This window comes from Stigmatopora argus, chromosome 2 (assembly GCF_051989625.1).
Source record: "Stigmatopora argus isolate UIUO_Sarg chromosome 2, RoL_Sarg_1.0, whole genome shotgun sequence".
In the NCBI taxonomy this organism is placed as follows: domain Eukaryota; kingdom Metazoa; phylum Chordata; class Actinopteri; order Syngnathiformes; family Syngnathidae; genus Stigmatopora; species Stigmatopora argus.
The window spans coordinates 11,316,457-11,329,170 of NC_135388.1; the positions used below are offsets into that span (position 1 = coordinate 11,316,457).

Consider the following 12,714-nt stretch of genomic DNA (forward strand, 5'->3'; position numbering starts at 1 on the left):
TACATTTGTCCAACAGATGTCACACTTCCCACAAAAAATAAAAAAACACTCACCACCAATTACACCCAGTTCATTGCAATAACCAATTAATGTACGTTATCTGGCAGCTGGGATGGCCGCGGTGATCAAATGTGATCATCCGGGATAGCACAAACCTGAGTTGTATTGGACGACGGGCTCAGTGAAGCCGCACTGCCGCGCAAGACGCCACTATTGCGGGCTGCAACCCCGCATCAGTGAGCCGCGAGGAGGCGCGGGGAGACGCACGCATCCGTGCTCCAACATGGCTCAAGAGGGTGCAGACATGACGGCAGAAACCGACTGTATGATCGACAAAAACGTGGGGAGCGGAGAACCTTCCCGGAATGTGAAAGAGATGCGGGCGGTGATGTTGTCAGGCTTTGGTGGGCTTAACAAACTCCGAGTGACCAAGAAGCTGATGCCCGAGCCTCAGCGTGGCGAAGTGAAGATCCGCGTTAAAACATGGTAAATATCACCGCATAGTACCGGTTTAGTTTTAGAATTACTCTCTTTTTAATCCCCCTCACGCCGTTGAGCGTATTACATCAATGGAGTAGCTGCAGTGATATTATCGCATTGAAAGCCACAGGTCGTTTTTTTCACAATACAGAAACACTGAGATTAAAGAGCTCATAATTTCCTGTTCAGTCATTCATTTTTTTCCCAAATCTGAAATGTAGCCTTTGGATTTCTACAACTAGTGGAAAAGTTTAGAATGCAATGGTGATCTTTTGTATCGAGGGAGAATGACTGATGAATGTGGCCTTGCATTCAGAACCTGTGACTCATTGCACATAAAAAATGCACAAACATGATCATGTTAAAAAAATGTAGCCTTGAGCTGATTAAGAGACTATTGTATGAATCCAAGTTATATTGTTCATCACTAGACAATTCATATGACATATACCATGATACATAGGCCTAAGTCATATTTGAGAAAGTCAGATTTGACTTGTTCACAGCACTTTTGTTTTGCCTATGCTTCCCTCTTCACATAATAGTAGTACCCAAAAAAATGTGTAATGTATTGATTAAATTGTAAAAAGTAAATTGGGAATTTGTATTTCTCAGTGGTTTAAACTTCCTGGATTTGATGGTACGTCAAGGGACCATTGATAGTCCTCCTAAACCGCCTCTTGTTCCCGGTTTTGAATGTTGTGGAATCGTGGAGTCGGTGGGTAAAACCACAGAACGATTTGAGGTAAGCCAAATAGAAGCAAACTACTTGCCTGTCATTCAAAGTAAAGGCCTAGTTATATATACTACTGTATGTGGACCTCATTTCTTCACATGCATACAGTATGCTTGTCTATTCTTTTAGATAGGAGACCGAGTTATGGCTTTTGTCAACTACAATGCCTGGGCAGAAGTTGTCTGCACACCAGAGGAGTTTGTCTACAAATTGCCAGATGAAATGACATTTGCTGAGGCCGCTGCGTTTGCGCTGAACTTCGTGGCTGCTTACATGATGCTCTTTGAGGTGGCCAACCTCAGAGAGGGAATGTCGGTGCTGGTCTTCTCAGCCGGGGGTGCTGTTGTGAGTCTCTCTCTTTGAATGCTATCAGATAAAGGACAGAAAAAATTCACCCGGTTTTGTTCCATCTTGAGGTGTCGATCATGGGCCAAACACCTGTAAAATGATATGAGTTTTAGAAATACTAGGAGTTTTTACAGTACTTTAATATGGCCAAGTATGGCCAAAAGGGCAAATATGACCAACACCATTTTTTATGTCTGGCAAAAGTTCTATAACATTATTTTGGGTTGAATTAAGATATTATATTTGGTTAAAAAAAAGTCTAGATGGATGATAAATTGTACTGATTGTTTTTGGGGTACATATTTTTTACAATTTCTTTTTTTTGAACAATATTACAAATTAATTTTTTTATGCTATCAAACAATTGGTTAATACAATGTAATTAAACTAAACTTGCTTCATTAAAATTATTTCTTAATGTGTCTGTTTCGATAATGTGTTACTGATGCGTTCCGTATGGTAAATGGGTATTCAGTAAGACGCAAAGTTGAATGATCACTCCAAGCCCTTCCCAGTCCAAGTGAATTGGACATCGACTTCTGCCAATTAGAGTTTTCAACTTCAATTTCCCTCTTTTGCAAACTAATACAACATATAATCTTTGGCTCGGGGTGGCAGTGACTGAGTTTAAAGCAAAGGATTACTTTTGAATAGACCACTGTCATCAAGCTTTACTATACATCCCATGAAAAAAAACCAAATCAATGCCATTTTTTACAATAAAATCTCACCCCATAAAATTGTGGTCTAATATTTGTGATGGTGTGACGATGTATTTTTAATGCTGATAAATTTTAGACTCCCCTAAAATTGTCCAAGCTATCCTGCAAATTACAAGCATTTAAGCAATATATCCATTTATTCAACATGGATAAATGTGGTTTCTTATGCAATAAGCCATGCTACTGCTGTTTATAAACAGATGCTCATTGTCATTGTTTTGTTCAGGGTCAAGCTGTGGCTCAGCTGTGCTCCACTGTACCTAACGTCACCGTCTTCGGGGTGGCATCAATTTTGAAGCACGTTGCCATCAGGGATTCTGTGACTCATCTTTTTGACAGGAACACCGACTACATACAAGAAGTCAAAAAGTAAATTAATATGATTCTATCTTCTTTTTAAACCTGCATGCTGTTATCACAAAATGGCAGTTTGTGGCGACTTCAGAGCGAGGTTTACCTGTCTAGTGGTTTGTCGTCATGGTTCCTATGGCAACAAAGAATTAATCCCAGTGGAACAGTGGTGGTCTGCAATTGAGCCAATCAGGGTTTGATTCATGTCGCCGCAGGTTTTGAAATTGGATCATAAAATGAGGGGCTTTATTTCACTACTTGTTCCACTTCACGCAGCTTTAAAAATCAATACAATTGTCCAACATACTGTTATATGTGTATATAAACTGGAGATCTAAATTGTAATGAATTAGGCTTGGTGCCCTTATTTCAAGAGTGCACATGGATTACTAATTTGCCTTTCATCTTGCTGCACCACACATTCCACTCAGGATCAAGACCAAAGTACAATTAAATGTGTGTTTTACAAAAGGGAATCACAAGACTTTCGAGCAGTTTAGGTGTCAAAGCCGAAAGAAAAGAATTCAATTCAGTTTCCCTTGATATGTGGCATAGCCTTGCTTTTAATCAGTACGCTCATTATGGGCTAATGATCACTTGTTGCTGTGATCCACATGAAATGTATTGCAAGGGTTGTTTTAAATGTCAATTTCCAATAGTTAAATGGAATGAGTTAACCACGAGTGATTGCTGGCCGTCAATGGCAGTGAATGACCTAATAAAACTTTACTTTGCACCTGTTTTAGGATATCTCCAGAGGGAGTTGACATTGTCTTGGACTGTCTATGTGGGGAAAACACAGGGAAAGGGCTCAGTCTGCTGAAGCCATTAGGAATGTACGTTGTCTACGGTAAGAACTACTACTGTATATTCATAATTGAAAAAAAAAATGCTGTCTCTTTTTAATAACTCTGCCAGTCTAAATGGACTGGACATATAGTCGCCGTTCATAGCAGTCATCTTATGAATAAATACAATTATAAATAAATAAATATTTTTTTTTTAAAAGGGTTAGGTTGAGGGGTTAGATTTATTACCTAACTAAAAAAATATTTTAATAATTTACATCTTGTTTATAACCACCAATTTTTATATTTTTATATTTTGTGGTATTTACTTAATTACCTGCCATTGACCACAATGGTTGACAATAGGCAATTATCTGCTACCTGTCCTGTATTGAGCATCTGGCACCGTAAATGGCAACCAAGGAGTTAAATGAGAGTCCGGTAAAGGATTCAACGTGAAAATAACAGAAATTGCAGCTGTGCATTAAAGGAGGAGGTCTTCAATTAAATTTGCTGTTAGGTTAAGAAACGTGGTTGACTGTCATCTGGCCAGGCTTGAATAAGTCATGCTCTATACATAAAAAAGCTCTTGAAAATGAAATATATTCTCAGTCACAGCTGAGCCTCCTAACCATCCTTTGTTAATCACTCTAATTCTTGTCAAACCTCATGAATTAGGCAACACAATTACCAGCCAATTAACGATTACTGCCGGTTACATGTGCAAAGGCATGCTTGCACGCATCCCTGAGGTCGAAAGGTGCCACTTGTTCCTCCCCCTCTTCAGCCTTCATTTACTCATTATTGTCCAGTCGTCTCTGCTCAACCGCTTGCACTGCAATTCCTTTCTTTTTATTTTTTCAGGCGCATCCAACATGGTAACCGGGGAGACAAAGAGTTTCTTCAGCTTTGCGAAATCTGTGAGTCAGATATCCCGCCTGTCATCGTCGTTTGAAGCAGACGGTCACCCCTCGCTGACCAACGCGCATTTTGACGACAAATGAAATGCTCCACCCTCAGAAGAATTGTACCTTCCTAACACCTGCTATTGTTTCTTCCAAGTGGTGGCAGGTGGAGAAAGTGAACCCGATTAAACTGTACGAAGAAAACAAGGTCATGGCGGGATTTTCGTTGCCCAACCTCCTTTTCAAGCAGGGAGGATCCGGCATGGTGAAGTCGGTGATGGACAGACTTTTGCGCCTCTACAACCAAAAGAAGATCAAGCCAGTGGTGGATTCTCTGTGGGCTCTGGAAGAGGTAAAAGTCTAATTAAATTGAAGAGGCTTGATGGAAAATGTCAATCTCTAATCAGGTTCGGGTTGCAGCAGGGTCATGAGCCTATTAGGGCCTATGGCAGTCTCTTGCACATCACTGATAGGCAGGCCTCCAAGCGATCTGCTGTTAATGGGGTGTTGAAAGTAAGCCATGTTAAATAATAGTACCCTCATTCTGGTCGTGATTTCTTAAACTGAATGTACAGTCGATATAATAAATGTTTACGGACTCCTGTTGATATACCAGATTTACTTTATATACTACCATACTGTATTAAAAAGTCAATCAGATCTAGCATTCATGTTTACCGTATTTTCCGGAGTATAGGTCGCACTCTTTTCCATACTTTGGGTGCTCCTGCTTAACTTAAGGCAGCTACAAAAAATATAAGTATATATAGACAACTGTAAATTCCAGCTGTAGATTCAGCCACTATTTTCACCCTTAATTGTTCTTTTTTGGCAGGTTCAATTTACAATTCGGTGTGCCTTATAGTTCAACCCTTCCTCACAGTAAATTTCATCTCAGAGCTAATCTTTAAAAAATTGAGTTTTACAAGTTATAGACCCAACTTGGACATTTTTGAAAATATATACAACCAGAGTATACACACTGTAGACTCAAAACCATCAATCTTAATTCGTGTGGGATGCTTTCAGCTGTGCGTGTTCCTGCACAGATGATGGGTAGGTTGTGCATCTTCCTGCTGCACAATTACTTCAGTCCCTTACGAAAAAGCTACAGTCCACACATCAATCACGTCAACACAAGCAGCGAGATTGAAAACACCTTTGCCATCTTTCACCTCTCCATCGTATTTCCAACAAACCTCCTCAACTGTCTGCTGCGAATCCGAGGAAGTATACATTTAAGTGCCAGCAAGGTTCTGGCATTATTTGACAGTGATAGATAAGCATTTCATATTAAATGAACAATGAATTTTATTTATTTTAGTATACAACGCTACCAAAACCCCCCACAGATTCTTAAGCACAACTATAGAACGAGTTAGGGTAACTCTAATAACCCTATGAAACTCATCATAAATGTCAATGCAATTACTTGTAGGTTGAAAATGGGAAGTCGTGATCTATTCACGGTTGAATGCAAGCATATTTGAAAAAATACTTTTGTGTGCTGAAGATGTGTCATTGTTGCTATAGCTTGCCAAGTAAAAATGAAACATGTGAACCATTTTACTAGCAAACAACCTTTATTAAAAAAGACTAAATGTTTAAGAACAAGATGATGTTAAAGACAAGCTATTTTCAGCATGTCAATCCCCTATCTCATCTCTTTATATGACAAGGTATTAGTATTTTTTTGTTCATTTAAAAAAAAACTTGACTTAAACCCATAAAACCCTGGCATCCCCATATGTGGACATCATTGTAAGACATTTGATATACAGTTGTGGCCTACATGAGCCAAAATGGAATGTCCACATACTATGTGTCCCAATAATATATACATATATATATATATATATATATATATATATATATATATATATATATATATATATATATATAGATATATATATATATATATATATATATATATATATATATATATATTTTTTTTGTATTACATTTTTTAAAACTATTTTTGTGATTAATAACACATATAAGTGAATGTTATATTAATATAGTAACTCACAGTTAAGAAAATTAAAACAAATACATAGTAACAATAATACACTTTACTAGTTATGTCTCCTAATAACATTTTTAATTTCATAATATTTAACCAACTGGCTGACATTGACAACAATAGATGTCCAATTTCTTCAAAATGACTGCCTGTCAATGCTTATTTTTCAAATGCTGGTATCAATCATTCTTTGTCAGGCATCCCAGTCAAAATGAATATGGCATCTAGTGGCCAATAAGTTAAATGAGTGCCGAAAAGAGGTTTAACATGCCTATATTTTCTAACTTCCCCTTGCTGACTTCAGGCTTGTCGTCTTTTTCATGGTGAATCTCTTTTGTTGTGGTCATTAAACCTTGGCAGAATGCAGCGGCCATTCATCGAACGGGGGTAGGATGACGTGGGATGCGTTGTCAGGGCAAATTCAGCCTCATTTGTTCATAGGCCTGGAAAGAGAATTAAGAGCCTAATTGTATCTGTTTGACGACGGTAGCCTTTTTCTCGCTGGTGGAATTGAAATGAGGTCCACTATATACGTACAATCAAATATACTTTGTAACTCTTTGTCAATCAGTGAAAAATCATTCTGTGATAGCAGTAGTGAATTCAGAAAATTTGCTTGTAAATATAAATTCTGTGTGTAATAATGGATACATTTATTATCTGTCTTTCAACAAAACAGATTTTGACCTATTTTCACTGTTGGCCACTGTTGTTTTCAACAAATGATTTAATGAGACGATGATTTCTAGACAAAAAAGGACATTCATTAGTGGCTCTTTAATAGGATTAACGAAGTATTTTGTGCTTTTCTCATCAACACCACATTGTTCATGCAAAAACATGTATTCATTTGACCTTATTATAATACATGGGTACGCCGGTTTCCTCCCACGTTCCAAAAACATGCATGGTAGGCTGATTGGACAATCTAAATTGCCGCTATTTATGGGTGTGTGTGTGTGTGTGGATGGTTGTCCGTCTTCTTGTGCCCCCCAATCGGCTGATTTAGGGTATCCCCGCCTCTGGCCCGGAGTCAGCTGGGATAGGCTCCAGCACCCCCCGCGACCCTAATGAGGATAAAGCGGTTCAGAAAATGAGATGAGATCTTTAGCTCTTACTGTATATTCATTCATATGTTTGGACTCATAACTGTATTTATAAATGTACTTCCAGAATGTTGATTTGGTGATTTTTTTTAATTAATAACTCCACAGTTGACAAAGCATGAATTGTTTGTTGTCTATACTTTACTTCAATTTTCTTTTCTTTTTTGTCAGGTTAAAGAAGCCATGCAGAGAATTCATGACAGAGGCAATATTGGAAAGCTCATTCTGGATATGGAGAAGTCACCTACTCCCTTGGTAATGACAATATCGCAAAAATTATCATATAATATGCATACATTGAGTAATATTTAATAATGTATATATTTAACTAATATTTTCACCTATTGAAAAGAATGGAAATGTCAATCATCTATTGAAAGACAAATACAATAATATATTTGCCAGAACAATATTACAAAACATTTTGGAAATCAATCCGATTAATGGAAATAACATTCCTTTTAATGTGGAAAGATAATTTACAAGGCAGGTGTTTTGATGCTTAGTGTGTAGACTGACTGAAATAAGCTTGTACCAGAGCATCATTATGCATAAATATCATCTAAAAAGTGTGTTGTCGTGCTGGCCTAATGCAACATATATAATGATGTAATGCAATATATATAATGCAACCTCGTAATGGTTGAAAACGCAGTCATGTGGATGAGTGGTTAGCATATCAGCCTCACAGTTCTGAGATCGAGAGTTCGATTCCAGGTCCAGAACTTCCTCTATGGAGATTGCATGTTCTCCCCAGGCTTGCGTGGGTTTTCTCCGGGGACTCCGGTTTCCTCCCACCTCCCAAAAACGTGCAGGGTAGGATGGTTGAACACTCTAAAGTGGTATGAGTGTAAACATGAATGGTTGTCTTTCACATTGTGCCCTGTGATTGGATGGCCACCAATTCAGGGTGTCCCCCGCCTGGTCCCTAAGGTCAGCTGGGTTCAGCTCAAGCACCCCCCGTGAACCTTGTGAGGATAAGCGGTACAGAAAACGAAAGAATGAAGTGTGTCGTCTGGCTTTAGTGTTGATAGTGAATCAATAATGCACCGGTTCCATACCTGTCAACCTCTGCCGATAACTGCCCTTATAAATGATTATGATTCCCCTTACAAACACCCAAAAAACCTTACAAACACCGTACGACTCGTACGGTGTTTGTAAGGTTTTTTGGGGGTTTGTAAGGGGAATCATAATCATTTATAAGGGCAGTTATCGGCAGAGGTTGACAGGTATGCGGTTCTACCATCAGATGGCCAGTGACAGCACGGAAACCAGCGAAGCAGGGGAAGAAGAAGAGGAGCCCGAGGGAGACAACGACAGCAAAGAGCGCATGCCTTTTATTCATTAGAACCACCACATACGTGCTGTGACGCATCCACTCTTGTCTTTACCTTGTACGTCACATTGAGAGAGTTGTGCAGTGTTTGTGCATGTAATGTACTCATGTAAGTATTTATCTTATTTGTTACCTGTTGTTATTTGCGGATAGAGTATTCAGACGTGGTACATTTCATGCATATTTTACATGATCTGAGCTGACTTCCTGGAGTCGTTCCACAAATAGTCAGATTTAGCAGCAACTCAATCCATTTCACAACTTTTTTGGGGAAAACCCGTCGTTGGTGAAAAATGAAGTTAATATTAGTTATGTTAGAGGTGTATTGAGCCAGCTAGAATTATTATAGAAGTATCCCAGGTAAGGCTAAATGTAGCCCTCTCGATGCCAACCTCATTAGATTATGTGCCTTGTGATTGATACTTGAACTGTTTCCCCTAAGTGTCAGGCTACCATGTGGAAAAAATATATATCTCTTTAACCGATAGATTAAACTCACTTGAAATAATCGATGATATTTGATTCACCTGTAAAGCAAACTTTTACCAACAAATACAGTATTTATTATCTGTCTTTATTATCAAATACAGTTATGATTATAAACAACAAAGATCCAGCATTGAAAAGACACCGTTTCTATATGTATCAACATGTAAACATTAATACAAAATGAATTCTGAATATCTGGAAAAATGTCTTAGAGAAAGAAGAGGTCAGAATTTTTTTAGTTCATTGCTCAAATATGGAATGTGTGGAAATTTACATAAGTGCACAAGTTAAAATCGTTTTCGTCATGCATGATGTATTTTTCTCAATTGCCAACTTATAAAAAATACGCTGTTAAAGATACCACCAACTCATCTAAAATGATGTAGTAATAAAATGCTTAGCCGTAGAAATGGACTTCTAGATACAGGTAAGAAATGTCTAATGTAGGTTGTCATTATTGAAATCTAATTTTAGCATTGTGTCAAAATATCGACGTTGTGTGTTTGTATGATAAACAGAATAGGTGCATGTTTCCCGTGCATATATGTATGTGTTATTGTGTAGTCATAATGCTTTGGGGGAAAAAAGCAAGAGAACATAGTATCAGTGTTTTGTGTGATTATTATCTGTGCTTGACTTTTTGTTTCGTTTATGCAATTTTGCATTGTGCACTTTGTTTACATGAAAATAAATGGATTTGCAAAGTACTTTGCAATTTTTTTTCAACTTTGCGTAATAAGCAGCCAAGAAGTTTCCTATAGTATTACATATAGTAAAAAATGATATCTGGTGTAAAACAGCAGCTTTTTATTCTTCTTAGTATACCCTTGCATGTCATTAAAGGAGATGCATTTAATGGTCACCAGAGGGGATATTTGAATCTTACAGCAGCCCATAGCAGCTTGTGTAAAAATAATAATATCGTAAATAAATAAAACGAGAACCTATTGGATAGAACTTTCCTGAAGAAAAACAAGGCATATGATTTTGTTTATTTGTTTTTTGAGCACCATTCAAAACAGGATTATGTGTTTGCATGTCAAAGTATGAAATAATAACACAAGGGCAGCACACAATCTTTGAATTAAAAAAAGAGAACATCTCACTTTGTCATAAACAAGCAATAGCTTGGCATGCAAGTGACAAGAAACGACACACACACACACACACACACACACAAAATAACACAGACCATTCCAACCACATTTTTCTCCTGACTAACAACTTTACTGTGACATTTTGTAACGTGTCAGCGCTCTGCTTAGCACATCCAAATACACCAGAGAAGTGCCTAACTGCCAACGATATTTCCACCGTGTGAAATGAAAGGACACACTGCGCAGTGCACTGAGCCTCATGTCAATATTTCTCACAAATCCCAACACAAGGAAGACATTATTTGTCCCTCCGAATATCCCTGTTACCTCCTCCTCGTGTTTGTGAAAAAAACATCACGTCGGCCAATGCAGTGGCAGCACACAGAGAGCTAGTATGCATTGCTCAATCCCCAAGACTTTTTGGTCTCCTTTCACAGCAGCACAAGGTGCAGCACTGTACGCAGCCTCCATCATGGCACGTCTGGGCCTCGGCGTCTTCCTCGTCCTGTGCGTCTCTTTGCTCCACTCCGGCTGCGGACGGCCGTCCCGCATTAGGAAGTCGCCTCGAGCAACTGGTAATAATCAGGCATATAATCAGACACAACATCCCCACTGCGCAAATTGATGTTTCCTCTTTCCTCTGTGGACCTGCAGAAGATGATGATGTTAAGGGCCAGCTTGAGAAGTTGTGGCGGGAGGTGAATTTGCTGAAAGAGACACAGGCCTTGCAGACAGGTAAGGATTCTTAAACTTGGGTGGAACGATGCATCGATCTGGATCAACTGGGCGAAGATCTAATCAAATGCAAAAAAAGAGAAAAAAAAGATCAACATTGTCGCCTTTTAGATGAGCTATTTGGTTGACCTAGAAGCAATTTAGAGTGTTCAACCAGCATCCCATGCATGTTTTTGGAATGTGGGAGGAAACCAGAGTACCCAGCGTAAACCCACGCAACTCCACAAACCCAATGCGTTAACCACTCATCTGCCTGTCTATAGAATATCATATTATATTGATGGCAGACCTTCTAATATAAGCAAATCGTATGTCATTGCATCCCCCCCCCAAAAAAAAAGATATCATATTGAAAATTGCTGATTAATATACCTGTTATAGATTGCGTGACTTAGAATGAGTTAGCTCATGTGATGTCTGTCTTTAGTGTGCCTCCGTGGCATCAAAGTCCACAGGAAATGCTACCTGACATTGGAGGAACCCAAACACTACCACGAGGCCAACGAAGACTGTATCGCGCAAGGAGGAACTCTGGCAACCCCGCGAGACGCGATGGAGAACAACGAGCTTCGAGACTACGCCAAGAGAAGTTCTCCGGGCTCCAAAGATTTCTGGATCGGCGTGGCGGACATTGTGAAAGAAGGCCAGTACGTCGACGTCAATAGTCAGCCGGTCAGTTACGTCAACTGGGACCGTTCCAAGAAGCAGCCTACTGGAAGCAAGAGGGAAAGCTGTGTTTCTATTTCCGTGGCCGCGCAGGGCAAATGGTACGACGAAGTGTGCCGTAGTCTGAAAAAGTACATTTGTGAATATGTTATTCCCTAATACATTTGTATATCCTTAACTCATTCGCCGCCAATGACGGTGACAGATGATGACAAACATTGAAAGTGAGAGGGGCGTCAGGGATTGCCATCAATGGCAGCAAATGAGTTAAATGGTGGATTTCAGTCTGAACTCTATTAATGCCAGCTAAGAATTCCCAGAATTTTGACTGATTTAAAGCCAGACACAATACAGTAATACGGATTGACTATCGCGGATTCACCACATCCCGGTTTGGATCCGTCCAACATACGTAAAACGTTTATAGTGTAGGAACAATAATACAAACTCACAATGGGGGAAAAATGGCAAGTCACAGTTGGAGAATATTTCACTGCCCATTAGAGAATAGTGTCTATGTTCGGGAGTTAAATAATCGTACAGATAGCGTTTAAAAATTCCAAATTATATTTATTGGACACCATAAAAACACTGTTCCTACGTTGTGGTTATTCGCCAAATTCAGCAGGTCCTGGAACCTATGAACTGCGATAAACAAGGTACTACTGTATTGTGTTTTATGGATTAGGGTCAGATAACCCTAATTTATATGTAAACATTTTTTTTACAGTGTTGCAGTTTATGATAGTGTGCAAAACTCTGTTTACTTCTCTATCGCTGATACTACTCAGAATGAGGATGCTGTAAATAGTCTTATTTATTTGCAGCATCTTTATCAAGCAATCAATCTGCAAATGTAAAGCAATAAATTCACTGCATGGAAAATAAATATGTACACCAATTCACCACTTGTGTTCTCACTATTTCCT

The 12,714-nt window shown here is 38.8% G+C and overlaps 2 protein-coding genes across 3 annotated transcripts; both read left to right on the forward strand.

Moving 5' to 3' along the window:
* Positions 1 to 89: 89 nt before the first annotated feature.
* Positions 90 to 9,994, forward strand: vat1l (vesicle amine transport 1-like). 2 transcript variants are annotated; one of them, XR_013299420.1, is made up of 9 exons: positions 90 to 486; positions 1,096 to 1,225; positions 1,346 to 1,561; positions 2,513 to 2,655; positions 3,384 to 3,487; positions 4,290 to 4,345; positions 4,488 to 4,522; positions 4,581 to 4,682; positions 7,631 to 7,714. XR_013299420.1 is itself a non-coding variant. In XM_077595021.1 (9 exons), the coding sequence occupies exons 1-9, from the start codon at positions 284 to 286 to the stop codon at positions 8,808 to 8,810; spliced, it is 1,230 nt and encodes a 409-aa protein (XP_077451147.1). In that variant the 5' UTR covers positions 92 to 283; the 3' UTR covers positions 8,811 to 9,994. The 2 variants fall into 2 exon arrangements, 1 of the variants encoding a protein (XP_077451147.1); XM_077595021.1 differs by adding an exon at positions 8,712 to 9,994 and having other exon boundaries at positions 92 to 486; positions 4,488 to 4,682.
* Positions 9,995 to 10,776: 782 nt separating this feature from the next.
* clec3a (C-type lectin domain family 3, member A) lies at positions 10,777 to 12,683 on the forward strand. Its single transcript, XM_077590322.1, has 3 exons — positions 10,777 to 10,959; positions 11,039 to 11,119; positions 11,547 to 12,683. The coding sequence occupies exons 1-3, from the start codon at positions 10,779 to 10,781 to the stop codon at positions 11,942 to 11,944; spliced, it is 660 nt and encodes a 219-aa protein (XP_077446448.1). The 5' UTR covers positions 10,777 to 10,778; the 3' UTR covers positions 11,945 to 12,683.
* Positions 12,684 to 12,714: the final 31 nt, after the last annotated feature.

What these genes read in the sequence shown, in the direction of transcription:
- vat1l (XM_077595021.1), top strand. Translation starts at nt 284, where the DNA reads ATGGCTCAAGAGGGTGCAGACATGACGGCAGAAACCGACTGTATGATC. An exon ending in AAGATCCGCGTTAAAACATG is followed by an intron (nt 487 to 1,095) that starts GTAAATATCACC and finishes TGTATTTCTCAG; the next exon opens with TGGTTTAAACTTCCTGGATT. An exon ending in AGGAATGTACGTTGTCTACG is followed by an intron (nt 3,488 to 4,289) that starts GTAAGAACTACT and finishes TTATTTTTTCAG; the next exon opens with GCGCATCCAACATGGTAACC.
- clec3a (XM_077590322.1), top strand. Translation starts at nt 10,779, where the DNA reads ATGCATTGCTCAATCCCCAAGACTTTTTGGTCTCCTTTCACAGCAGCA. An exon ending in GAAGTCGCCTCGAGCAACTG is followed by an intron (nt 10,960 to 11,038) that starts GTAATAATCAGG and finishes GTGGACCTGCAG; the next exon opens with AAGATGATGATGTTAAGGGC. An exon ending in GACACAGGCCTTGCAGACAG is followed by an intron (nt 11,120 to 11,546) that starts GTAAGGATTCTT and finishes GTCTGTCTTTAG; the next exon opens with TGTGCCTCCGTGGCATCAAA.